At 43.1% G+C, this 20,759-nt stretch overlaps 1 protein-coding gene across 1 annotated transcript in view; it reads right to left on the reverse strand.

Annotated features, from left to right (window-relative positions):
• Positions 1 to 256: 256 nt before the first annotated feature.
• The window catches only part of MLC1 (modulator of VRAC current 1), a 35,388-nt gene continuing 14,885 nt past the window's right edge, over positions 257 to 20,759 (reverse strand). Inside the window, exons 5-11 of the mRNA XM_024201276.1 lie at positions 16,431 to 16,532; positions 13,531 to 13,602; positions 8,079 to 8,195; positions 6,837 to 6,893; positions 5,647 to 5,769; positions 4,644 to 4,811; positions 257 to 331 (exon numbers count right to left, since the gene is read on the reverse strand). Of these exons, the coding sequence (XP_024057044.1) occupies positions 257 to 331; positions 4,644 to 4,811; positions 5,647 to 5,769; positions 6,837 to 6,893; positions 8,079 to 8,195; positions 13,531 to 13,602; positions 16,431 to 16,532 (714 nt within the window). The remainder of the gene's footprint in view (positions 332 to 4,643; positions 4,812 to 5,646; positions 5,770 to 6,836; positions 6,894 to 8,078; positions 8,196 to 13,530; positions 13,603 to 16,430; positions 16,533 to 20,759) is intronic.

Raw genomic sequence — 20,759 nt, forward strand, 5'->3', positions numbered from 1 at the left:
AACACTAAACGTTTAGATACTATCAGCAACCTAACATCAAATAATATTCTTACACAAAAGATAAAGTTGCATTAAGAAATTTCACCTATATATTTCAAATTTATTAGAAAGGTACAGTATTTAGCTTGAAAATAAATTTTGTTATTCCTTGGTCCCTACAGCTGGAGCTATAGCACTGTCTACAAACTGCTACAGTTAAGAAGCTTTAAATCTAACAGTTGATTTATTGTATTCTATTCTACTTGCTGAATCCACCTTACTGAGCCATCTGTACCACAACAGCTTTCCAGGCTTTGTCTTTGTCAAAATCCTTTATGGTATTATTGGAAACCTAGAAGCAAACAGGTTTCAAACAGTGTTTCAGTTAATGATTAAAGCAAGTAAATATGCAGGAGAACACAGAAATAAGAATGTGGGCTGATTTATTAAAACTTATAAAAATGTTTTCTATTTTGCATTTAATTAGTGGCTTTCATCCTGAAGAATCCTAAAACACTTCAGAAATCATAACCATACAGCATCACTGAAGTGAAGCCACCCTAGGGTCGAGTGCATCAACTCACTGATGCACAACACATTGCCAAGAATGGCCAATATGGAAATTCTGGCTAAGGACACTGGGACAAATCCCTATTTTTACAGAAGTGCCATAGGATCTTTAATATCCATGCACCCAGATTCATGGATTCCAAAGCCAGAGGGATCCATTGTGGTATTTAATCTGACCTCATATAACATAGGCCGTAGCACTTCCCCAGAATAATTTCTTTTGAACTTGAGTATATATTTTTTTTTAAATCCAATCTTGATTTAAAAATTGCCAGTGATGGAAATCCACCACGACCCTTGGTAAATTGTTCCAATGGCTAATTACCCTCATTGTTAAATGTTTACATCTTATTTCTAGTCTGAATTTGTCTACCTTCAACCTTCAGCCATTGGATCCTGTTATACCTTTGTCTTCTAGATTGAAGAGCCCCTATCAAATATCAAATATTGATCCCCATGTAGGTACTTACAGACTGTTGTCAAGTCGCCACTTAAAACCTTTTTGTTAAGCTAAATAGATTGAGCTCCTTGAGTCTATCTTGATAAGGCATGTTTTCTAATCCTTTAATCATTCTCATGGCTCTTCTTTGAACCCTCTCCAATTTATCAACATCCTTCCTGAATTTTGGACACCAGACCTGGACACAATATTCCAGCAGCGGTCACACCAGTGCTAAAAACAGAGGTAAAATAACCTCTCTACCTTTACTCAAGACTTCCCTGTTTATGATCATATTAGCCCTTTTGATCATATTAGCCTTTTTGGCCACAGCATTGCACTGGGTGCTCATGTTTAGCTGATTATTAACCATGACCCCCAAATCTTTTTCAGAGTCACCGCTTCCTAGGATAGAGTCCCCCGTCCTGTAAGTATGGTCTACATTCTTTGTTCCTAGATGTATACATTTACATTTAGCCGTATTAAAAAACATATTGGTTGTATATGCCCAGTTTACCAAGCAATCCTGATTGCTCTGCATCAGTGACCTGACCTTTTCATTATTCACCGCTCCCCCCAATTTTTGTGTTATCTGCAAACTTTATCAGTGATGGTTTTATGTTTTCTTCCAGGTCATTATTAAAAATGTTAAATAAAGTAGGGCCAGGAGTCGATCCATGAAGGAACCCACTAGAAACACCAGCTCAGTGTTGATTCCCTGTTTACAATTACATTGAGATATATGTTAACCAGTTTTCAATCCATTTAATATGTGCCATAGTAATTTTTTATTATTTTCGTTTTTTAATCAAAATGTTATGTGGGTACCAAGTCAAATAATTTACAGAAGTCTAAGTATATTACATCAGCACTATTACCTTTATCAACCAAACTTGTCATCTCATAAAAAAAAATCTCAAGTTAGTTTGACAGGATCTATTTGCCATAAACCTCTGTTGATTGGCTTTAATTATACTACCCTCCTTTAATTCATAAAGTAGGACTTTGGTTTTTAAGATTTCAGCTGAAAACCCTACACAAAGAAGTAAACACTTGGAAGCAGGGCTTGTTCTGTGTTTGTACAGAACCTAGCACAATGGGGCCCTGATCCACGACTGAGGCTCTTAGGTGCTATTGCAATACAAATAATAATAACTATAAAAGACAACTCAGTTTTACCTCATTTGAAAAGATGATGAAGCTTACTCAGCCTGGCTGGGATTCAAATGTATTGTTCCAGGGAATTTAGGAATATTAATTCATATATATATAATATGATTATATGCTGTATTTTGAAAGTTTTGCAATATATATATATGTAGTTATTTTTGTAATAGATAGATATAGATAGATACAACATTTTCAAAATAAAATCATTGAATAATCTGACATTTTAAAAATAACAATCAAAACAGGTTATAGGTATTATGAAAAGTTCTAAACATCTTCTGTCTTTAACATTTTTCTTTTAAAAATATTTTTTTTTCCTAAAAAAGAATCGATAAGCACTTCAGTGCTGCCTCCTGTAGCTGGTATGGGGAACAAAACACAGCTTCAAAGCTGCCACATGTACTAGGTAGGTAGACTGGGAAGTGGCAGTGTTCCACTGGAGCAGAAGTGGGTGCTGCTGAGTGAAGTGTTAACAGCTATAGAAAAAGAGCACAGTCCTTAGTGTTTGGAAGACCTGAATGGAGGTTGGACTTGGATAGAGACATTTTTAATTCCAATGGCTGTGCTTGTGTTTGTATCCAGGGAGGCTCCTCTCCAAGAGACCAAGCAGCAGTAACTTTAAATCAGTTCAACCACGGTGAAACCTCTGTGTTGTTGACCACCTCAGAAGTTGCTTGGGAACTAGACATTCAGGGAGTACTGCATGTGCTGAACACATGCTCCAAAATATGGAGTAAGATATCCTCTGTATTAATTACTTAAAGCACACACAGTGGAGCCCAAGTCCTGGTCACATCATACTGAGGAGGACAAGAACATTGTCAAGAATTTAGTAGACTTGCTGGCTGCAGCTGAATAGGAAGTGCTCCCCTGGCTTCAGGACATGACCAGCTGTTAGCCATTGTCGAGCTTATCTTTGGGTGAAGGTCAGCTCTGGCAGGGGAAAGTGTGTCACAAGGATGGCCCTTTAAGGGGAGTTAGATGCCCAGCCAACCTCAGCTGCAAGGAGGTGCTTGGGAGGTGGCAGTGCCCCTTCTACACTATCCTTCAGAGAATGCCACATTAGAGGCTTCAGTAGGAACCTGCAGCATGTGATTAATAATAAAACATCTTTATTAATGAAATAGCTATTACCTATTTTATGCATAATGGGTCAGATCCCATTTATTCAGGAAAATATATCTCACTGAGCCAACAAAGTTATCAGATGAGGAGTTCAGCAGACCTTAGACAAACTTCAGAGCTCGCAGAATCCAATGGGACTCATCATATTACACTCACCATACACATTTATTTGTTATCCAAAAAGGCTTGTATGCATATAGTCCTTCTACACTAATTTTGTATTAGCACCAAATTCTCATAAATATATTGGCTCACTCTTAATTCTACTAAGTCCCGATATATTTCCATAATATTTTTTTCTGAATAGAAACAGCCAGCAAAAGAGGACATTTATCTGTTTCTTTTAAATTAGTTTAATTAATTTGCTTGTGAAAGGTGCCAAATGGACAGAACTGAAGATTACTGTACATTTCCCCAGAACTGATACAGGACTAGAAATGCAGTTCAGGATTCCTCACACTGTTTAATATCCTCAACCCTAACCTCGAGTGACCAGAGCATAGATTTAGTCACAGCCTGATTTGATCCTTGGTTTCTTTGCTGATACTTCTAACAAGGGTGCCAGTAAGTGGGTTTTTGGTTGTTGGGGTTTTTTTTGTTTGGTTTGGGATTCTTTTGGCTGGCACACTAGGAACCTACCAAGGGTAGCAGTGGATTCTCCATCACTGGCAATTTTAAAATCAAGGTTGGATGTTTTTCTAAAAGATATTCTCTAATTCAAACACAGCTATCGGACTTGAAGCAGGAATTAACTCAGAGAAGTCCTATGGCCTATGTTATGCAGCTCAGACTAGATGATCACAAAGGTCTTTTCTGGTCTTAAAATCTATGAAGGTCACACGGAAAATCTATGACCTAGGCAGGAATATATCCCAGATCTTGATCTTAGTAATGGGCTTCAATCTCAAGGCCTTTCTTCCTCTCAAGCAAACAGCTGGCCTTACCCACAGAAGAAATGTGCAGGGCTGGTGGCTAGAAATAACAAGCATTTTACTTATAAACTGAACAGTTCATTCTGGAAGTAACTGAGAAACAATAAACCTGGAACCCAGCAAATCATTTTTACAGTCACTCTTCATAAGTGTTACCACTCTTTAAGGTTTCCGTGTCCCATTACCAGTCTGTTATACACAGAATATCTCAAGTCAACTAAGAAAACTATTACTGTACTGAGTATCCTAATTTAACCAGGAAAATAAGTCATTCAGGGTGAAATTCAGTCTTAGCATGAATAAATACATCCCTTACATTTTTAAAGGGCAATTTTAGGTGATAATTGGGAATACGTTGCTCAAATATTATAAAAATCATTCACAAACTATAGATATTATAAAATTATAGTCAGATATTAGACGCTTACCTCCATTGTTCTGTACTCCTGTTTATTAATCTGTGGCATTGCCCAAGATGAATCATGCAGCTTCATTTTTGTCTTATAACTTACACACTGGATGACAGTGCCAATGGTAAGCATTGCCTGAATTAACAGCATCAGCATCAGAAGTAACAGAAGTATATCATAAGATTGCTAAAAATAAAAATGTATATAAGTTGTTAGGTATTTAACTATCATACCTGTCTTTTCTGCCTTCTCTCACTTCATATTTTCTGGAGTTCTCCCACAGTTTACATGTCTCAGTATGACACCTTATTTTTTCTCTAGCTGACTGATAAAACACTTGTTGTTTTGGAAAACTAAACTGCATTGAAAAGTCTTGAACAGAGTTGGGTGAAATTTGTTAGTTTTAGTTTGGTGTAAATCATTCACTTTCTATTCACATATCTTTGACTACCTGGGCATGAAGCCCACAGGAAACCTGAGCTGGTGCAGAATGTAGTAGTACATTTCCTCAGCAACACAGGCTACTGGGATCTACAAACTCTATTAATTTTTCCCCAAATCAAGCTTTGAATGAATCCAAGTGTTTACAGGTGAACATTTAGCACTCTATCCCACTGTGCCACTTACTGGTAGGCATCCAAGGAAATGAGTTGAAAGTTTAGAACTTTGAAGTTTGTTAGCCACAATTTTATGAACACTTGCTGAGCTGTTATGGAAAAGTTCTATGGAATTTAAATAAAAAATAATTACCTTCTTATAGGTTATTTTTAACCATTCTATAGAATTTGATGGAGAACTATAACCCTGTTATAGTCTTCTATAGGATGGTTCAAAATAACTATAGAAAGGATAGTTTTAGGATGTTATATAAGTTTTTAGAGTAATTTCCAGAACATTTTAGTCATTCTCCGTAATACAGCTCTCTATATTCTTATGATACATAACTCATAATACTCTTTATTTACTCCATCTGAATTGCTACTTGGTGGATGCTAATTTTTCAAAAGAGTAAAATACGTACTTTAACTCCTGGTGGATAATTTTTAAAGATGTCAATAACTCGCATGATACTGAAGGATAAGTATCCAGAAGCAGTGAACAACAATGGAGAAGTGACACTGCTTATAGCAATCAGGACCTCAACCTAGTTAAAACAAGATATTAAACTTTAAATTAAGATGTTAAACTTCTGTTAAATAAATAAAAATAAGAGCAAATAGCATTGGTTCTTGATTCCACTTCTGCCTGCAGCAAGTGTAATGGGAGTGTGTGGTAAAATGATATAGAAAGGACCCAGTCTGCAAGCCATTCATACTCAGATCTCTTCTCTAATTATGTACAGAAGCAGGAATTCAAATAAATGAATATTCACTATGGAGGCTAAATTCTACTAGCTAAGAACTCTATTGCTTTGTAGAACATTTAAACTCATTTCCATTCAAAGTTCAAGAGGGTTGTTGTATTGTTTTGTTTTGTTTTGAATATGTCTTTCAAGTACAGGCAGAGGAAACAAAAATGGATTAGGAGGGCTAGCATGGAAGGGACACTATTATTTTTTTCATTTACATGAAACAGTGAGAATTACAGCCAAACATTATGTGATCTATACATGCTAAATAACTAAACCAACAGATTCTGGTGGTTTCAGGTAAGTTTCCTGATGACAATAATGGGCTGGTTTTCATTCAAAGATAATTCTGTAGGGTCAAATTCTGTTTCAATTACCGCCATAGATCACTACTGTCTTAAGTGTGGCTGCATGGGTCTAACTGAGAACAGAATTTGGACTACTAGCTGTTTGGTGAGGCAGACCCATTTTGTGCCCCTGCTGACTCTCCTTACCATCTCTGTAGTAATGTCCACAACTTCCCCTGAAATATCCAGTACAAATAAATATTTTGTACATTTTAATCAATTAAAAATCTATTTTGTTTAATGCACTAATGGTATATTGCATGAGGAAAGCCAATTGAACTCTATTTTAGTACAATTAACTTTATAAGTACAGAGCCAAGCACTCCATTAGCCTCATTTCTTACAGTATTAATTGAGTATTCCAAGGACCCCTGACATCTATTTTGTTATATTTAGTATATAACTTTTTATGGTCACTTTACAGTGAACATATATTAGTTGTATGATTATCACCAAAGGACTTTATTCATAATATTCCATTATAGCACAATATCTGAACATTGCACATATACTTACCAAACATTTACTGGGATATTCAGCAGCTACATGACTTGCAATGGCACTTGGAAAGCACTGAAAAGAACACCAAGACATTAGAAAACATTAAGAACTAGGTCCTCGGCTGGTGTAAATTGGCATAGCTTCATTGACTGCAGTGGAGCTACATTTAATCGCTGAGAATCGGGTCCTCAGTTTGCTCCAACTGATGTGAAATTTTGTTATAAAGTTATAATTTTGTATAATACTGTATAGGCAATATTTATGGTACACCTCTACCCTGACATAACGCTGTCCTTGGGAGCCAAAAAAATCTTTTCGTGTTATAGGTGAAACCGCGTTATATCGAATTTGCTTTGATCCGCCGGAGTACGCAGTCTCCCCATCCCCCCGGGACACCGCTTTACCGTGTTATATCCGAATTCATGTTATATCAGGTCGCGTTATATCAGGGTAGAGGTGTACTAATTTAATGGGGAGAAAAATTACCTCAAAAACTTTATTGCCATTAATGGAGTGTTCTGTACTACTAAATCTATACCTATCAAGATGAGACTATTACCCACGTAGCCTAAGTCAGTAGGTCTTCCATGTGCTAACATCCTACTGAGCTTGAATTTAGCACACTAAAGGATTCTGGGTGAATTCATCCAGGGACTGGTGTCCCTCTCCATTTTGTGCTGAGGAGATTGCCAACCACCGGATCCATGTAAGCATGGACCCAGTGGCTTCTCCACTACCTGTCCCCTCAGTGGAATGGAGGCATGCACAGTTACCCCCTTATGAATCTTCTTCTCCTATCTGCAGCTCTCATTATGTTGTTATCATCATGAAGGTGAGGTGAATGTCCACCACCAATTACTGGCAGGTTCAAGTATGTAATTGGGACAGCCACTTAATCAAGATGATAGGCTGACAATGGCATCCTAAGGATTTTATTGTAGTGAAATTCAACCCAGATCTTAATTTTGCAGACCGAAAGATGGTATTTTAAAAACATGGACCTGTTTAGTAAAGAATAACCCCTTTAATAGCCTTATTTTATTGCTGATTTCAATGGGAATTTTACCTAAGTAAGGCACTTACATTCTAATACAGTGTTGTAAATCAAAAAGCAGGCATGTTAGATAATCTAGCACTGTTGTTAAAAAGCATTAATTTTTTGTAAAGCAGTGATTGAAAATTAATTTGAGAACCAAATAAACATCAGGCTTAGAGAGACAATGTATAAAAAGCTACATTTAATAGTGTAGTACTTACAGCCACTAAGATCCAAAAGAATGTTACTGAAAGGTATGGACCTGAGACTAACACATCCATATTCAAAGCAATTATTCCACCAAATACTGCAGAAATTCCAATAATCACTTCAATTACCTGAAAAAAATGAGAGCACCAAAATAATTAGCAATGAATTTGACTACGTTTTTACAGTCATTTCAGTTGTGTAGGTAGGATGTCTCAGGCCTGGTCTACACTAGGAGGTTATGTCAAATTTAGCAGCGTTAACTCGAATTAACCCTGCACCCGTCCACACAACGAAGCTATTTAGTTCGACATAGAGGTCTCTTTAAATCGATTTCTGTACTCCTCCCCGACGAGGGGAGTAGCGCTAAATTTGACATGGCCATGTCGAATTAGGGTAGGTGTGGATGGAATTCGACGCTAATAGCTCCGGGAGGTATCCCACAGTGCACCACTCTGTTGACGCTCTGGACAGCAGTCCGAGCTCGGAGGCTCTGACCAGCCACACAGGAAAAGCCCCGGGAACATTTGAATTCCTTTTCCTGTCTGGACAGTTTGAATCTCATTTCCTGTTTGGACATCGTGGCGAGCTCAGCAGCACTGGCAACGATGCAGAGCTCTCCAGCAGAGGTGACCATGCAATCTCAGAATAGAAAGAGGGCCCCAACATGGACTGATCGGGAAGTCTTGGATCTGATCGCTTTGTGGGGCGATGAGTCCGTGCTTTCGGAGCTGCGATCGAAAAGACGGAATGCAAAGATCAATGAGAAGATCTCAAAAGCCATGACAGAGAGAGGATACAGCCGGGATGCAACGCAGTGCCGCGTGAAAATCAAGGAGCTGAGTCAAGGGTACCAGAAGACCAAAGAGGCAAATGGATGCTCCGGATCCCAGCCCCAGACATGCCGTTTCCATGAGGCATTGCATTCCATTCTAGGTGCGGCCGCCACCACTACCCCACCACTGACCGTGGACTCAGAGGATGGGATATTGTCGACGGCCGCTTCCTCGGAGATGTTAGCGGACGGGGAAGATGAGGAAGGAGATGAGGAGGACGAGGCAGTCAACAGCGCTTACAACGCTGATTTCCCCGACAGCCAGGATCTCTTCATCACCCTCACAGAGATCCCCTACCAACCGTCCCCAGGCGTTAACCCGGACCCTGAATCAGGGGAAGGATCAGTCGGTAAGTGTTTTAAACATGTAAACATTTATTTTGAACAGAACAGGAACTTTAACAATGGGTTTTTTATGATTGGTTTGCCCTAGGCGCTTAATGTTTAAGTCCTTGGCAGTGCAACTACTGCAAAAGAATCTAACAATGTCCGGTTTATCATGATTAGTTTGCCCTAGGCGCTCTACTTTTCAGTCCTTGCCAGTGCAGCTACTGGAAAATAAGGTCTATATGTCCGGGGATAGAGCTGAAATCCTCATGGGACATCTCCACGAAGTTCTCCTGGAGGTAATTGGAAAGCCTTTGCATGAGGTTCCTGGGGAGAGCGGCCTTATTGTGTCCTCCATGGTAGGAAACTTTTCCGCAACAGGCTATCATCAAGTACTCTGGTATCATTGCCTTGCAGAGCATGGCGACATACGGCCCTGGTTTTTGCTGGCTTTCACACAGCATGCGTTCTTTCTCTGTCTCAGAAATCCTCAGCAGAGTGATGTCGCTCATGGTGACCTGCTTAGAATTAGGGGAATGTTACTATTGGGACTGCTTGCCTGTTCCTTTACAGAACTGTAACCGGCGGTTTACAGCCACGCGGTGGAGGCGGGAGAGGGGCAGCATACAGGGATCTTTCCCGGGGACAGCCGCGAAGGGGGTGGGACAGGGGCAGAGTTCATGCTTGCCGGATTGCCGGCAGCAGGAACTGGCCAACGCTAGGAGCATTGCTTTGAACGTGAAAGGAAGGCAATGCTATAATTTAAGTTTTAAGCAGCCAAAAGTCTACGGCTTACCATGTCAGCCTGCTACCCGAATTCCGCTGTACTGCCCCGCTTGTCTGATCTCCACTGCAAGACCCCAGGCACTGAATACGAAGGCTGAAAATTCGACCTTGTCCTGAGTGCGCATGTGATAGGTGCTGTGCATGATCTTGTTCACAGAGAAAGACTATGTTCATTGTTCACAAAAAATTATCTTTTTGAGGAATTCACTCCCTTTTTCCCATCCCACAGCTGCGACTGTCTCCCGACCTACCCTGGCATCCCCCTCCCAGAGGCTGGCGCAGATTAGGCGGAGAAAGAAAAGGACACGGGACGACATGTTCTCAGAACTTATGGGCTGCTCCCGAGCCGAGGCAGCCCAGCAGACCCAGTGGAGGGAGAACATGTCGCAATACCAGCGATCAAACATTGAACGGGAGGAGAGGTGGCAGCAGGAAGACCAGCAGGCGACTCAAACGCTGCTTGGACTAATGAGGGAGCAAACGGACAAGCTCCGGCGCCTTGTGAATGTTCTGCAGGACCAGAGGCAGGAGGACACAGCCCCACTGCAGTCTCTGTCTAACCACCCTCCCCCGCCACAAAGTCCCATACCCCCCTCACCCAAAGTCCCAAAAAGGAGGGGCGGCAGGGGCCGTGAAAACTGTCACTCCACCCCTGCAGACTGCTCGAGTACCAGAAGGCTCTCATTCCCCAAAATTTGATAAGTCCTTTCCTTCCCGCCTCACCCAAGCCCCCGTCCCAGTTTCATCCCCTAACTGTGTAGTTGCTAATAAAAAATACGTTTCTGTTAATTACTGTTTCCATCATGTTCTTTTACAGGAGAGTGTGTTTGAAGGGTAGAAGGGGGTTGGTAATTGGAGAGGACAGTCACCTTTACCAGGGTACAGACACGGGGGCAGGTTCAGCAGAAGGTCACACACACATTGCAGTCACTAGGCACCCTGGTCAGTCTGGGAGGTGGTTTTCATGTTCTGGGGGGGGGGGCGCTATGTGACTTTGTGGCGGGGGAGGGCGGTTAGAGATCTTATGCAGCGGTCCTTATCCTGGATCACAGAGCCATGCAGCAGGGGATCTGTAACCATCCTCCCCCGCCACAAAGTCACATAGCCCCCACACACAGAGTCCCGAAAAGGAGGGGTGGCAGGCTCCGTTGAAACAACCAGTCCACCACTGCGGACCGCTCTAGGAGCAGGAGCCTGTCATTCCTCGAGTTTAGAAGTGTTCTTTCCATCACTACGCCCGCTCGCCACCACAGTCTGCGTCCCAGTTTCAACAGTTTACCGCGAAACCCGTAATAAAGAAAACGGGGTTCATTAACAAAGTTCCATTTATTTTATTTTTAAACGTGGGTTGGAAGGGGGGACGGGGTGAACGGGGTATGTAGCTGGAGAGGATAGTCAACATTAACCGGGTAAAGAAACGGGGGCAGGTTCAGCTTCTCTTTAAAGAAACTTAAAAGTCACTGGTTACCCTGCTCACTGAGGAACCTAGCTTTCAAAGCCTCCCGGATGCACAGCGCATCCCACTGGGCTCTTCTAATCGCATGGCTGTCTGGCTGGGCGTAATCAGCAGCCAGGCTCTTTGCCTCAACCTCCCACCCCGCCATAAAGGTCTCCCCCTTGTTCTCACAGAGATTGTGGAGCACACAGCAAGCTGCAATAACAATGGTGATATTGGTTTCGCTGAGATCAGAGCGAGTCAGTAAGCTTCTCCATCTCCCCTTGAGATGTCCAAAAGCACACTCCACCACCATTCTGCACTTGCTCAGCCGGTAGTTGAAGAGTTCTTTTTCAGTGTCCAGGGCGCCTGTATAGGGCTTCATGAGCCAGGGCATTAGTGGGTAGGCTGGGTCCCCGAGGATCACTATAGGCATCTCCACATCCCCAACAGTTATTTTGTGGTCCGGGAAGTAAATACCTTCCTGCAGCCGTCTAAACAGACCAGAGTTCCTGAAAACACGAGCGTCATGAACCTTGCCCGGCCATCCGACGTTGATGTTGGTAAAATGTCCCCTATGGTCCACCAGTGCTTGCAGCACCATTGAAAAGTAGCCCTTTCGGTTAATGTACTGGCTGGCCTGGTGGGCCGGTCCCAGGATAGGGATGTGAGTTCCATCTATAGCCCCACTGCAGTTTGGGAATCCCATCGCGGCGAAGCCATCTATGATGACCTGCACGTTTCCAAGGGTCACTACTTTTGACAGCAGTAGCTCAACGATTGCGTTGGCTACTTGCATCACAGCAACCCCTACAGTAGATTTGCCGACGCCAAAGTGGTTCGCGACTGACCGGTAGCTGTCTGGCGTTGCAAGCTTCCAGAGGGCTATGGCCACTCGCTTCTGGACAGTCAGGGCTGCTCGCATGCGGGTGTCCTTGCGCTTCAGGGCAGGGGACAGCATCTCACAAAGTTCCAGGAAAGTTCACTTCCGCATCCGAAAGTTTCGCAGCCACTGTGATTCATCCCAGACCTGCAGCACTATGCGGTCCCACCAGTCCGTGCTTGTTTCCCGGGCCCAGAATCACCATTCCACAGCATCAACATGACCCATTGCCACCATGATGTTCACGGCGCGGGGTCCCGTGCTTTGCGAGAGGTCTGTGCCCCTCTCAGACTTAATGTCCTCACCGCGCTGCCGTAGCCTCCTCGCCCGATTTCTCAGCATCTGCCTCTGGAAAAGGTGTACGATAAGGTGCGAGGTGTTGACAACGGCCATAACTGCAGCGATGGTCACAGCGGGCTCCATGCTCGCAGTGCTGTGGCGTCCGCGCTGTCACTCACCAGAAAAGTGTGCAAACTGATTGCCCGCCGGCGCTTTCAGGGAGGGAGGGCGGGAGTGACAGTTGGATGACGACAGTTACCCAAAACCACCCTCGACACATTTTTTTCCCCAGCAGGCATTGGGGGCTCGACCCAGAATTCCAATGGGCAGCGGGGACTGCGGGAACTGTGGGATAGCTGCCCACAGTGCACCGCTTCCAATGTCGACACTTGCCCCGTTAGTGTGGACTCACAAAGTCGAATTACTGTCCTTAGTGTGGATACACACGTTCGACTTCGTAATATCGATTCCACATATTCGATTTAAGTAAAATCGAACTACTCTCGTAGTGTAGACATACCCTCATAGACGTTAATGGATGCATTTATGACATGAGAAATGTTTGAGGCCAATACTACACTCATGAAAGACTACGGCAAAGCTTCCATTAGTTAAAATGGGAGTAGGACTGGCCCCATTCTACATGTTTACAATTTTATTCAGTGTTTCCAATAAAAAATAAATTGTCATGTCTGCAATTGTTTCTTATTTAATCATCAAGTAGACTTTTCCTTCCTGTTTAGGACAGTTGGAATTTATCTTGCAACATCCACGCATATCTCATGTTCATGTTGCCATATTATAACAAGCCTGTTCCTGAAGCTATTACACACAGAACTCTCACAGGCTTTAAAGGAGTTTGGTACGTGAAAAGATGAGAGAATAAATTCATATATCTCAAGAAAACAAAGCTTTTCTTACTGAATAGGATTTCAGAATTCGAGTAGGAAAGCTGACATCATTCAAAACGCTGGTACTGTCATATACGGTACTCTAAAGGTAAAAAAGAAACATAATCTGAAAGAAGTATGCAGTTTAATAAGGGCCAGGTTGTGGCTTGACTCTACACAGTATAAGGGGCAGTCAGACGTATCCCCCCAATCACTTGTGAAGTCTGCCTACAGCTTGACTATAAGGTTGTGGGGAAGAGCAGGTGTTGCATGCCCTGTTCCCAGGGAATGAGTAGAGCATTGGTTCCACCCCCTAACTCACTGGCCACAGCAGATGATCAAAAGGGAAGTAAGGGTCAGCAGCAAATTTCCTCCCCCTGGGAGCAAGTGGGGAGCAGGGAAGGAATCATAGCTCTCTGAATCACAATTGTTTTCTATAGCATCTCAGGAGACCCAAAAAGCACAAATTAGTCCAATGTAAGCATTGTCAATACAACATATTAAGTTTTATATGTGGACACAAAGCATTTTTTTCTCAGAGGAAGAAATTTTCTATATCCTTCACTGAACCATAAATATTTCATATTTTCCCCTACTTTGTATTCTCATCTTTGAGGCTCATATATTTCCATCATTACTAATAAAGGCCCTAAATTGTAATGGAATCCACTCAGAAAACATGAGGCCCCACTCCTTATATTAGGGCCAGATTAAGCCACTCCTTCTCATGTAGTGCAGAACCCTCCTACACAAAGTAGTCCCAAAAGGTGGAAGAATCCAGCCCTTATACAGTTTCTGTTAAGTAATGGAAGACATTCATTCTCACTCATCCCATTTTCCCTCTGGGACTGAATGTGCTGCCCTCACAGCAGTTTCAGCCTTTACTGGCATAGTTAGAGTGGAAATCAAGCCACAGTTTGCTACATAGCTTTGCATAGCAAACAGTATTACCACTGGATTACAAAATGGCATAGATACAGGGCCAGTTTCCCACAGTGCAGCCCATTTGCACTACTACAGTGTTGCAAAAGGGCCATAAACTTGTCAGATTCCCCAGACGAGGATTCTACCAGTGTGGGATATCTATCTCTTATGCCAGCACCTCACCCACTGCAGTTCATGGTACAGGAAGCATCTGTGGGTGTTTGCTTCATTCTGGGAAGAAGCATGTGCTGTTGCAGAAATCATATAAGGTGGGATATTGAAAAGTGCCTATGTCACTTAGGAGCACAAGTGTCATTGACTTTCTAAGTCACTTAAGGTGGTTTTGAAAATCCCACCCACAGCCCCAAATCCTGCACCCAGCACTCAGCCCATGCTACCCATGTTAATACTGGGGAACTCTGCACAGGCAATGTGGGAAGGAATCTACCCTCTTCCTCACGCCTCGGAACAGCAGCAAAGCTTTGCACATAGGCATGCCTGAAGGACAGGGAATGGCTCAGAGTATCTGCACAATTATGGTGTCCTTCAACCACCCTACCTGTCTACTGTCAAAAGTGTCCCAATGGAGTTACGCTGTACAAAAAGCAAGGAATATGGATGCCCTGCATGAGCTCATGGTATCCTGACCATGGTGCACAGTACAGTTATAGTAGTCACACTTTGCACATGGCCCTCTGCACCTTTGGAGATGGGAGAAAATTTGGGCATCATTATATTACAGTAGACGCTCATTAGTAGCAACATATTGGTGCCCTTTTGCTGTTGCTCCTAAGCAGCTGTTGCTGCTGCTGACTAGGGGAGTGTCATCTGACCGAAAGTGTTTGAAGAGTTAAGAGTGTTTCAGAAGGGGTGTGGCAGCTATGTTTTGGAGATGGGGCAGGATTGGATACCCCAAAATTTGGGGGAATGGGCAGGAGCACCCTGTTTTTGGCATGGGAGCCCCCAGTTTGCAAAATGTCTGAGTGAGCCTAGCTGCCAGGGAAAGGCTGAGGATACTTCTTCTGGCAGCTTCATGCCCCACTCTGGCGAGGGCTGGCTGGCTGGCTGGGAGAAGTGTGGAGGTGGCTCCTAGCACAGACAGCGGAGACAGGAGCAGGAAAGCAGACAGGCCAGTGCCCTGGGGATGGAGGTTCCCCGAACCCTCACTGCAAAACAGCACACCCACACCCCGCCACTGGCAACCAAGATGGAGGGGACATCTCAGTGCACGGGGGGCTCCCCCATATGTCCCACTTCAAAACAGCAACCCCCTGCCGCTGCCTGTAAGCCAGATGCTAAACACAGGAGGAGGAAACCTTTCAGCTGTGCCTCTGCTGCTCCTCTGACTCCAGCTTCCCCGCCCCGAAAAATCCCTTCTCTTCCAGATTCTCTCCCCAACATCCCACTACATATGCTCTCCATGCAGGCTGTCAGGCAGGGCAAGTGGATGAGACTCTGTGCCCTGGAGCTGCACTGAAGGGTCAGGAGAGGAGTGGAATGATGCAGTTTGGGGCGGAGAGGGAACACCCTATATGCCCTCCATCTCCACCCCTGGATGTGACATCACAACAGGGATGGTTTAGTTGGGAATTGGTCCTGCTTTGAGCAGGGGGTTGGACTGGATGACTTCCTGAGGTCCCTTCCAGCCCTGATATTCTATGATTCTATGAACGTCATAAATGTTGCTCTTATGTGGCGTCTATGTTACTGTTACCGAGTAGACAATTCACAGTAGGGAAAGAGTTCCCAGGGGAAATATTGCTTTTAAGCGGCGATTGTTCTTGCAAGGTGTTGCTGCAAACAAGTGTCTCCTGTACCTTGATTTCTCTTATTTATTGTTCTGAATCAATTACACAATTAAATATAAAATTATTACATAAAGATGAAGTCACTAGTACTTAGTCAACATAAAGAAAGAAGGGGAGAAGTGATCTGTTTAAACACACATGCTTAAGAAAACAAACAAAAATGAAATTAACGAATTGTAGTTCTTAAGGGAAAACCTACTTTCTTCCTCCTACAGCAGTCTTCATTAGACCTAGCTGAAATGATCACAGTAGTTGCCATGAAGATTTCCAGCAGAATTAGCAGAATCAAGTTGAAATTTATCTGCCAACAGAATCCCATATCAAACTGCATTAAATAAGTAATATTAAAAACATAACTGTGTCTATACAATTTTAGCAAACTGTTAACCCATGATTAATAAGTTCCTATTGTTCTTTCATATCAGTCCTGCTTTCTAAATGATCAAAGTTATACCTTGTCTCTGACATATATCTTGCATACCATGCTTCTTGAAGAAAATCAGAACAGGCAGATTTCAGAAGCCTTCTTTTGGGCACTGAAATTGATCTTCCTCACTGTGTCATGTTTAGGTCTAGGCATATTGTGATCCTTGACACATTTAGCTTCTAGAGAAAGTGGTAGCATAAAGAACAACAAAATAATAAAGATACTATTTGGCTGAAGTATCAACTTCATATTTTAAAAGAGATATTTCTAAACTTTAGAAGAAATCCTCACCGAAACTACCACCTGCCTCTGTAAATGCTACATCTGGCTAGGGAGGGTTTCAAATCTTACAATGTTTTAGGAAAGGATTTTGGAAATACATGAATTCACTGCTCATGATCCTCCTCTGTGGCTGAGGAGCATGCAGTGCCACTTGGAGAAAGGGGGTAGGTAACAAACGTGACAAAGCCACCTTTGCACTTGACAGATCCTGGGCCAGTTATCCACAAGACTGTTGTCCCAGCATAAATCAGAGCTGCCTGAAGGTGTGTCTAACTTGTATTGGCTGCCAATGGTCCAAAAAGACTGATATAGCATCCAGAGAGTGCCAGGATGCAGGGAGATCCCAGTCACATACCCTTTTTCTTGGCCACGCTTCTTATGCTAACAGCTGAGGAAGAATGTGGTGGTGCAGGCAAACTCTTTAGATATGTTTACACAGCAAAGACGAACCTGTGGCTGGCCTGTGCCAGCTGACTCGGGCTCATGGAGTTCGGGCTGCGGGGCTGTTTCATTACTATGAAAACTTCCAGGCTCAGGCTGGAACCAGGCTGGAATCCTCCAATCCCACAGGGTGCTAGACCCCAGGCTCCATCCCAAGCCCAGAAATCTACACAGCAATGAAATAGTCCTGCAGCCTGAACACTGCGAGCCCAAGTCAGCTAGCACAGGCCAACCATGGCTGTCTAGTTCCTGTGTAGACATGCCCTTTGTCACCAGAAGATTCCCATTCGCTGGGATGATCCACAAATGGCTGGCTACGCTAACTCCAGGGCTATTTTGCACTGGGGAAGCACCACAAAGCAGCCACAGCACAGCCTGGGATTGGCCCACATACAGTATTTATTTTAACATTTACAACATTTTTTTAAAAGTTATCTGTGAAGATGAGTAACATTGCTGAAGAATAACAAAGGCCCTCCACAGATGGTGTTGCTTTAAGTCATAAAGTGCTTTGAATTAAACAGAGATTTAATATTTTTGAGTCCAATATCCTCCAAATTATTAGCAATATACCCATGTCAGACCTAATGACTAATAGTTCCCTGTGCGGTTTCCATGAGCCATATAATGAATCATCAGAGAGATATTATAATGGTTATGAAATGGGCAAGTAGAGAGGCTAGAATAAACTATTTGTCTCATGTACTGAAGTCTCTTTGCACTACATAGCCAGTGCAAAGCAGCCGTTAAGGTGGCATAGCTGGCCTTGAGAGGATCACACCAGTGTAAGGAGATCCTCCAGTAGTATAGAACCATCCTAGCACCATAGATCAGCCTGGTGCACAGCCAGTCCAGGATCAGAGAAGCACAAAAATCCACACCTGCAGCTGAGGATCTGGGCCACAGAATCAATATGCAATTTATCTGTTTTCAGATGTCTTGTAAAAGTATGACAAATCAGCCAAAGATGTCTTGTGATTGTCATACTAGACTATAGAATTTGGCAAATAGGAAATTACATTTGTTTGGGTTATAAATTTACCTCTCTCTAACTTCTATATGTTTCTAAATTTCTAACACTATACCCAAATTCCACTCCCCCCCACCACACACACACACACATACACTGTATTTTAATCTGCACTGAAGTCTCTGAGGTGGCAGTATGGCTGAGTGGATAGAACACTAGCCTGAGGGATGTGGGCTCAATTCTGAGCTCTACCACTGGCCTGTTGGTTGATCATGGATAATTCACGCCCCCTTTCTGTGCCTCAGTTTTCCCTTCTGTAAAATGGGGATTATGACACCTCCTTTGTAAAGTGCTTTGAGATATACCGATGAAACGCACTATATAAGAGCTAAGTATTATTACTATGATCAAAATACTTTAATCTCACTACAGTTGACAGTACACAATTACCATGCAACTTGAAAAAGAAATGGTTACGTACCTGTACAGTAACTTTTGTTCTTCTAAATGTTTTGTGCACATATAAATTCTACTGCAAGTGTATGTGCACCCAATGCACTCGAGTCAGAGACTTGCCAGCAGTACAACTAAATTGTGCATGTGCTTTTGTTCTCCTCATGCACTGAGTCTAGGGCATTGTCTACCACCTCCTTCTCCATTTTTTCGCACCGCTGTGTGTCTAGTGTCTGCAGTAGTGGTCATGGAAAGTATATGTGCACAACACATCTTGAAGAACAACAGTTACTGTACAAGCAAGTAATCTTTTCCCTCTTTGGAATGATTGGACACATATATTTTCCACTGCAGGTGACTCATCAGCAGTTCCCTTCCAGGTGGTGGGACTTTGGATCATCTGCACAGAGACTCTAGCACGAACTTGACAAAGTTGGCATTGTCATGAGAGGCTTGAGCGATGGCGAAATGTCTAGAAAAGGTATGTACAGATGACCACGTTGCTGCTCTGCAGATATCTGTTATCAGAGTGATGCTGAGGAAAGCTGATGACGTGGACTAAGCCCTGGTGGAGTGAGACATAATGCTTGGTGGAGGAGAGACTTTAGAAAGATCATAGGAGAGTTTAATGCAGTCAGAAATCCAGTCGGAAATACGCTGAATTGACACTAGATGGCCTTTACTCTCTTAGCATACACTACAAAGAGTCAGGGAGATTCTCTAAAGCAGTGTTTCTCAAGCTTTTTGGTAACAAGGACCGGCTTGCTGCCTTCTGAAACTGTCAGGGAGATCTCAGGGACTGGCACAAGTTCAAGGACCAGTCATTGAGAAACACTGCTCTAAACGTAGTGTGATCTAGATAGAATGCCAAAGCTGGAGTAGCCAGATGGGATGATGGCCCATTAAAGGAAATCCACTCCCGACGCCATCCCAGAAGACTTCTCAGAGACAACACACAGACAATGGAGACTGCTTGACCAATACAGACTGCCTGATCCCCACATCAAAAGATCTTTCCAGCAAGCTGGAAGAAACTATAAAAGAGGGGAAGTGACATTATGACTTGGCCTCACTCACCCCACACTCAACATCTGGAAACACATCTGGAGAACAAAGACTTTGAACTGGGGAGGCTGGTCCCAAGCTAGAAAAGCATCCCAGCCTGTGTATTGAGGAACCATACCATCCTTCAAGATGAGACACTGTGTGATTCAAATCATGTTTAGTGTGTAGAACTCAGACTGCGAATTTATTTTTGTTTCTTAAGTAACCAACTTTGATCTCTGTGCTTGCTACTTATAATCACTTAAAATCTATCTTTCCGTAGTTAATAAATCTGTTTTATATTTTACCTAAAACAATGTGTTTTGGTTGAAGTGCTTGGGAAATCTCAGCTCAGTTTACAAAGGCTAGTGTGTGTCCTCTCCACATTGAAGGAGGGGCGGACTGGGTAATGAACTTACACTGGTCAGGCTTCTGACCAGAGCAAGACAGTACAGTTCTGGAGTGCAAGGCTGGGGAGCTGGGGGGAATTGGCTGGAGCCTCTCTATTGTTGGTTCATGAGTGGCTGGGGAAAGCATTCATGTAACTCAGTTGGGTGTAGCCCTGCCTGTGGATGTCTGTGTAAGTTCAGTACCTGCCAAAGGTTTGTGGATTAACAACAGCATCACAGCATGAGACGGATACCCTAGGTTGGTGAGACAGAGGGCTCAAGAGCCCAACAGTCCAGGTTTCACCCCGGGAACCCCATCACATGCACCCAGACTGAAAATCTCTTTCACTTTCCTGTAGTGGCTCTACTGGAAATCTTTTCTGCTGCTCACTAAAATAGCTTGGACATCTCAGAAGCACAATCTCTCATGAGTATGCAACCAGTGATCGGCTATACCATGAGGTGAAGAGACTGCAAGTTGGAATTCCGTGACTTGCTGTGGTTCTGAGACAGGAGATTTTG

This window comes from Terrapene carolina, unplaced genomic scaffold (genome assembly GCF_002925995.2).
Source record: "Terrapene carolina triunguis isolate 2854851 unplaced genomic scaffold, T_m_triunguis-2.0 Scaffold68, whole genome shotgun sequence".
In the NCBI taxonomy this organism is placed as follows: Eukaryota; Metazoa; Chordata; order Testudines; family Emydidae; genus Terrapene; species Terrapene triunguis.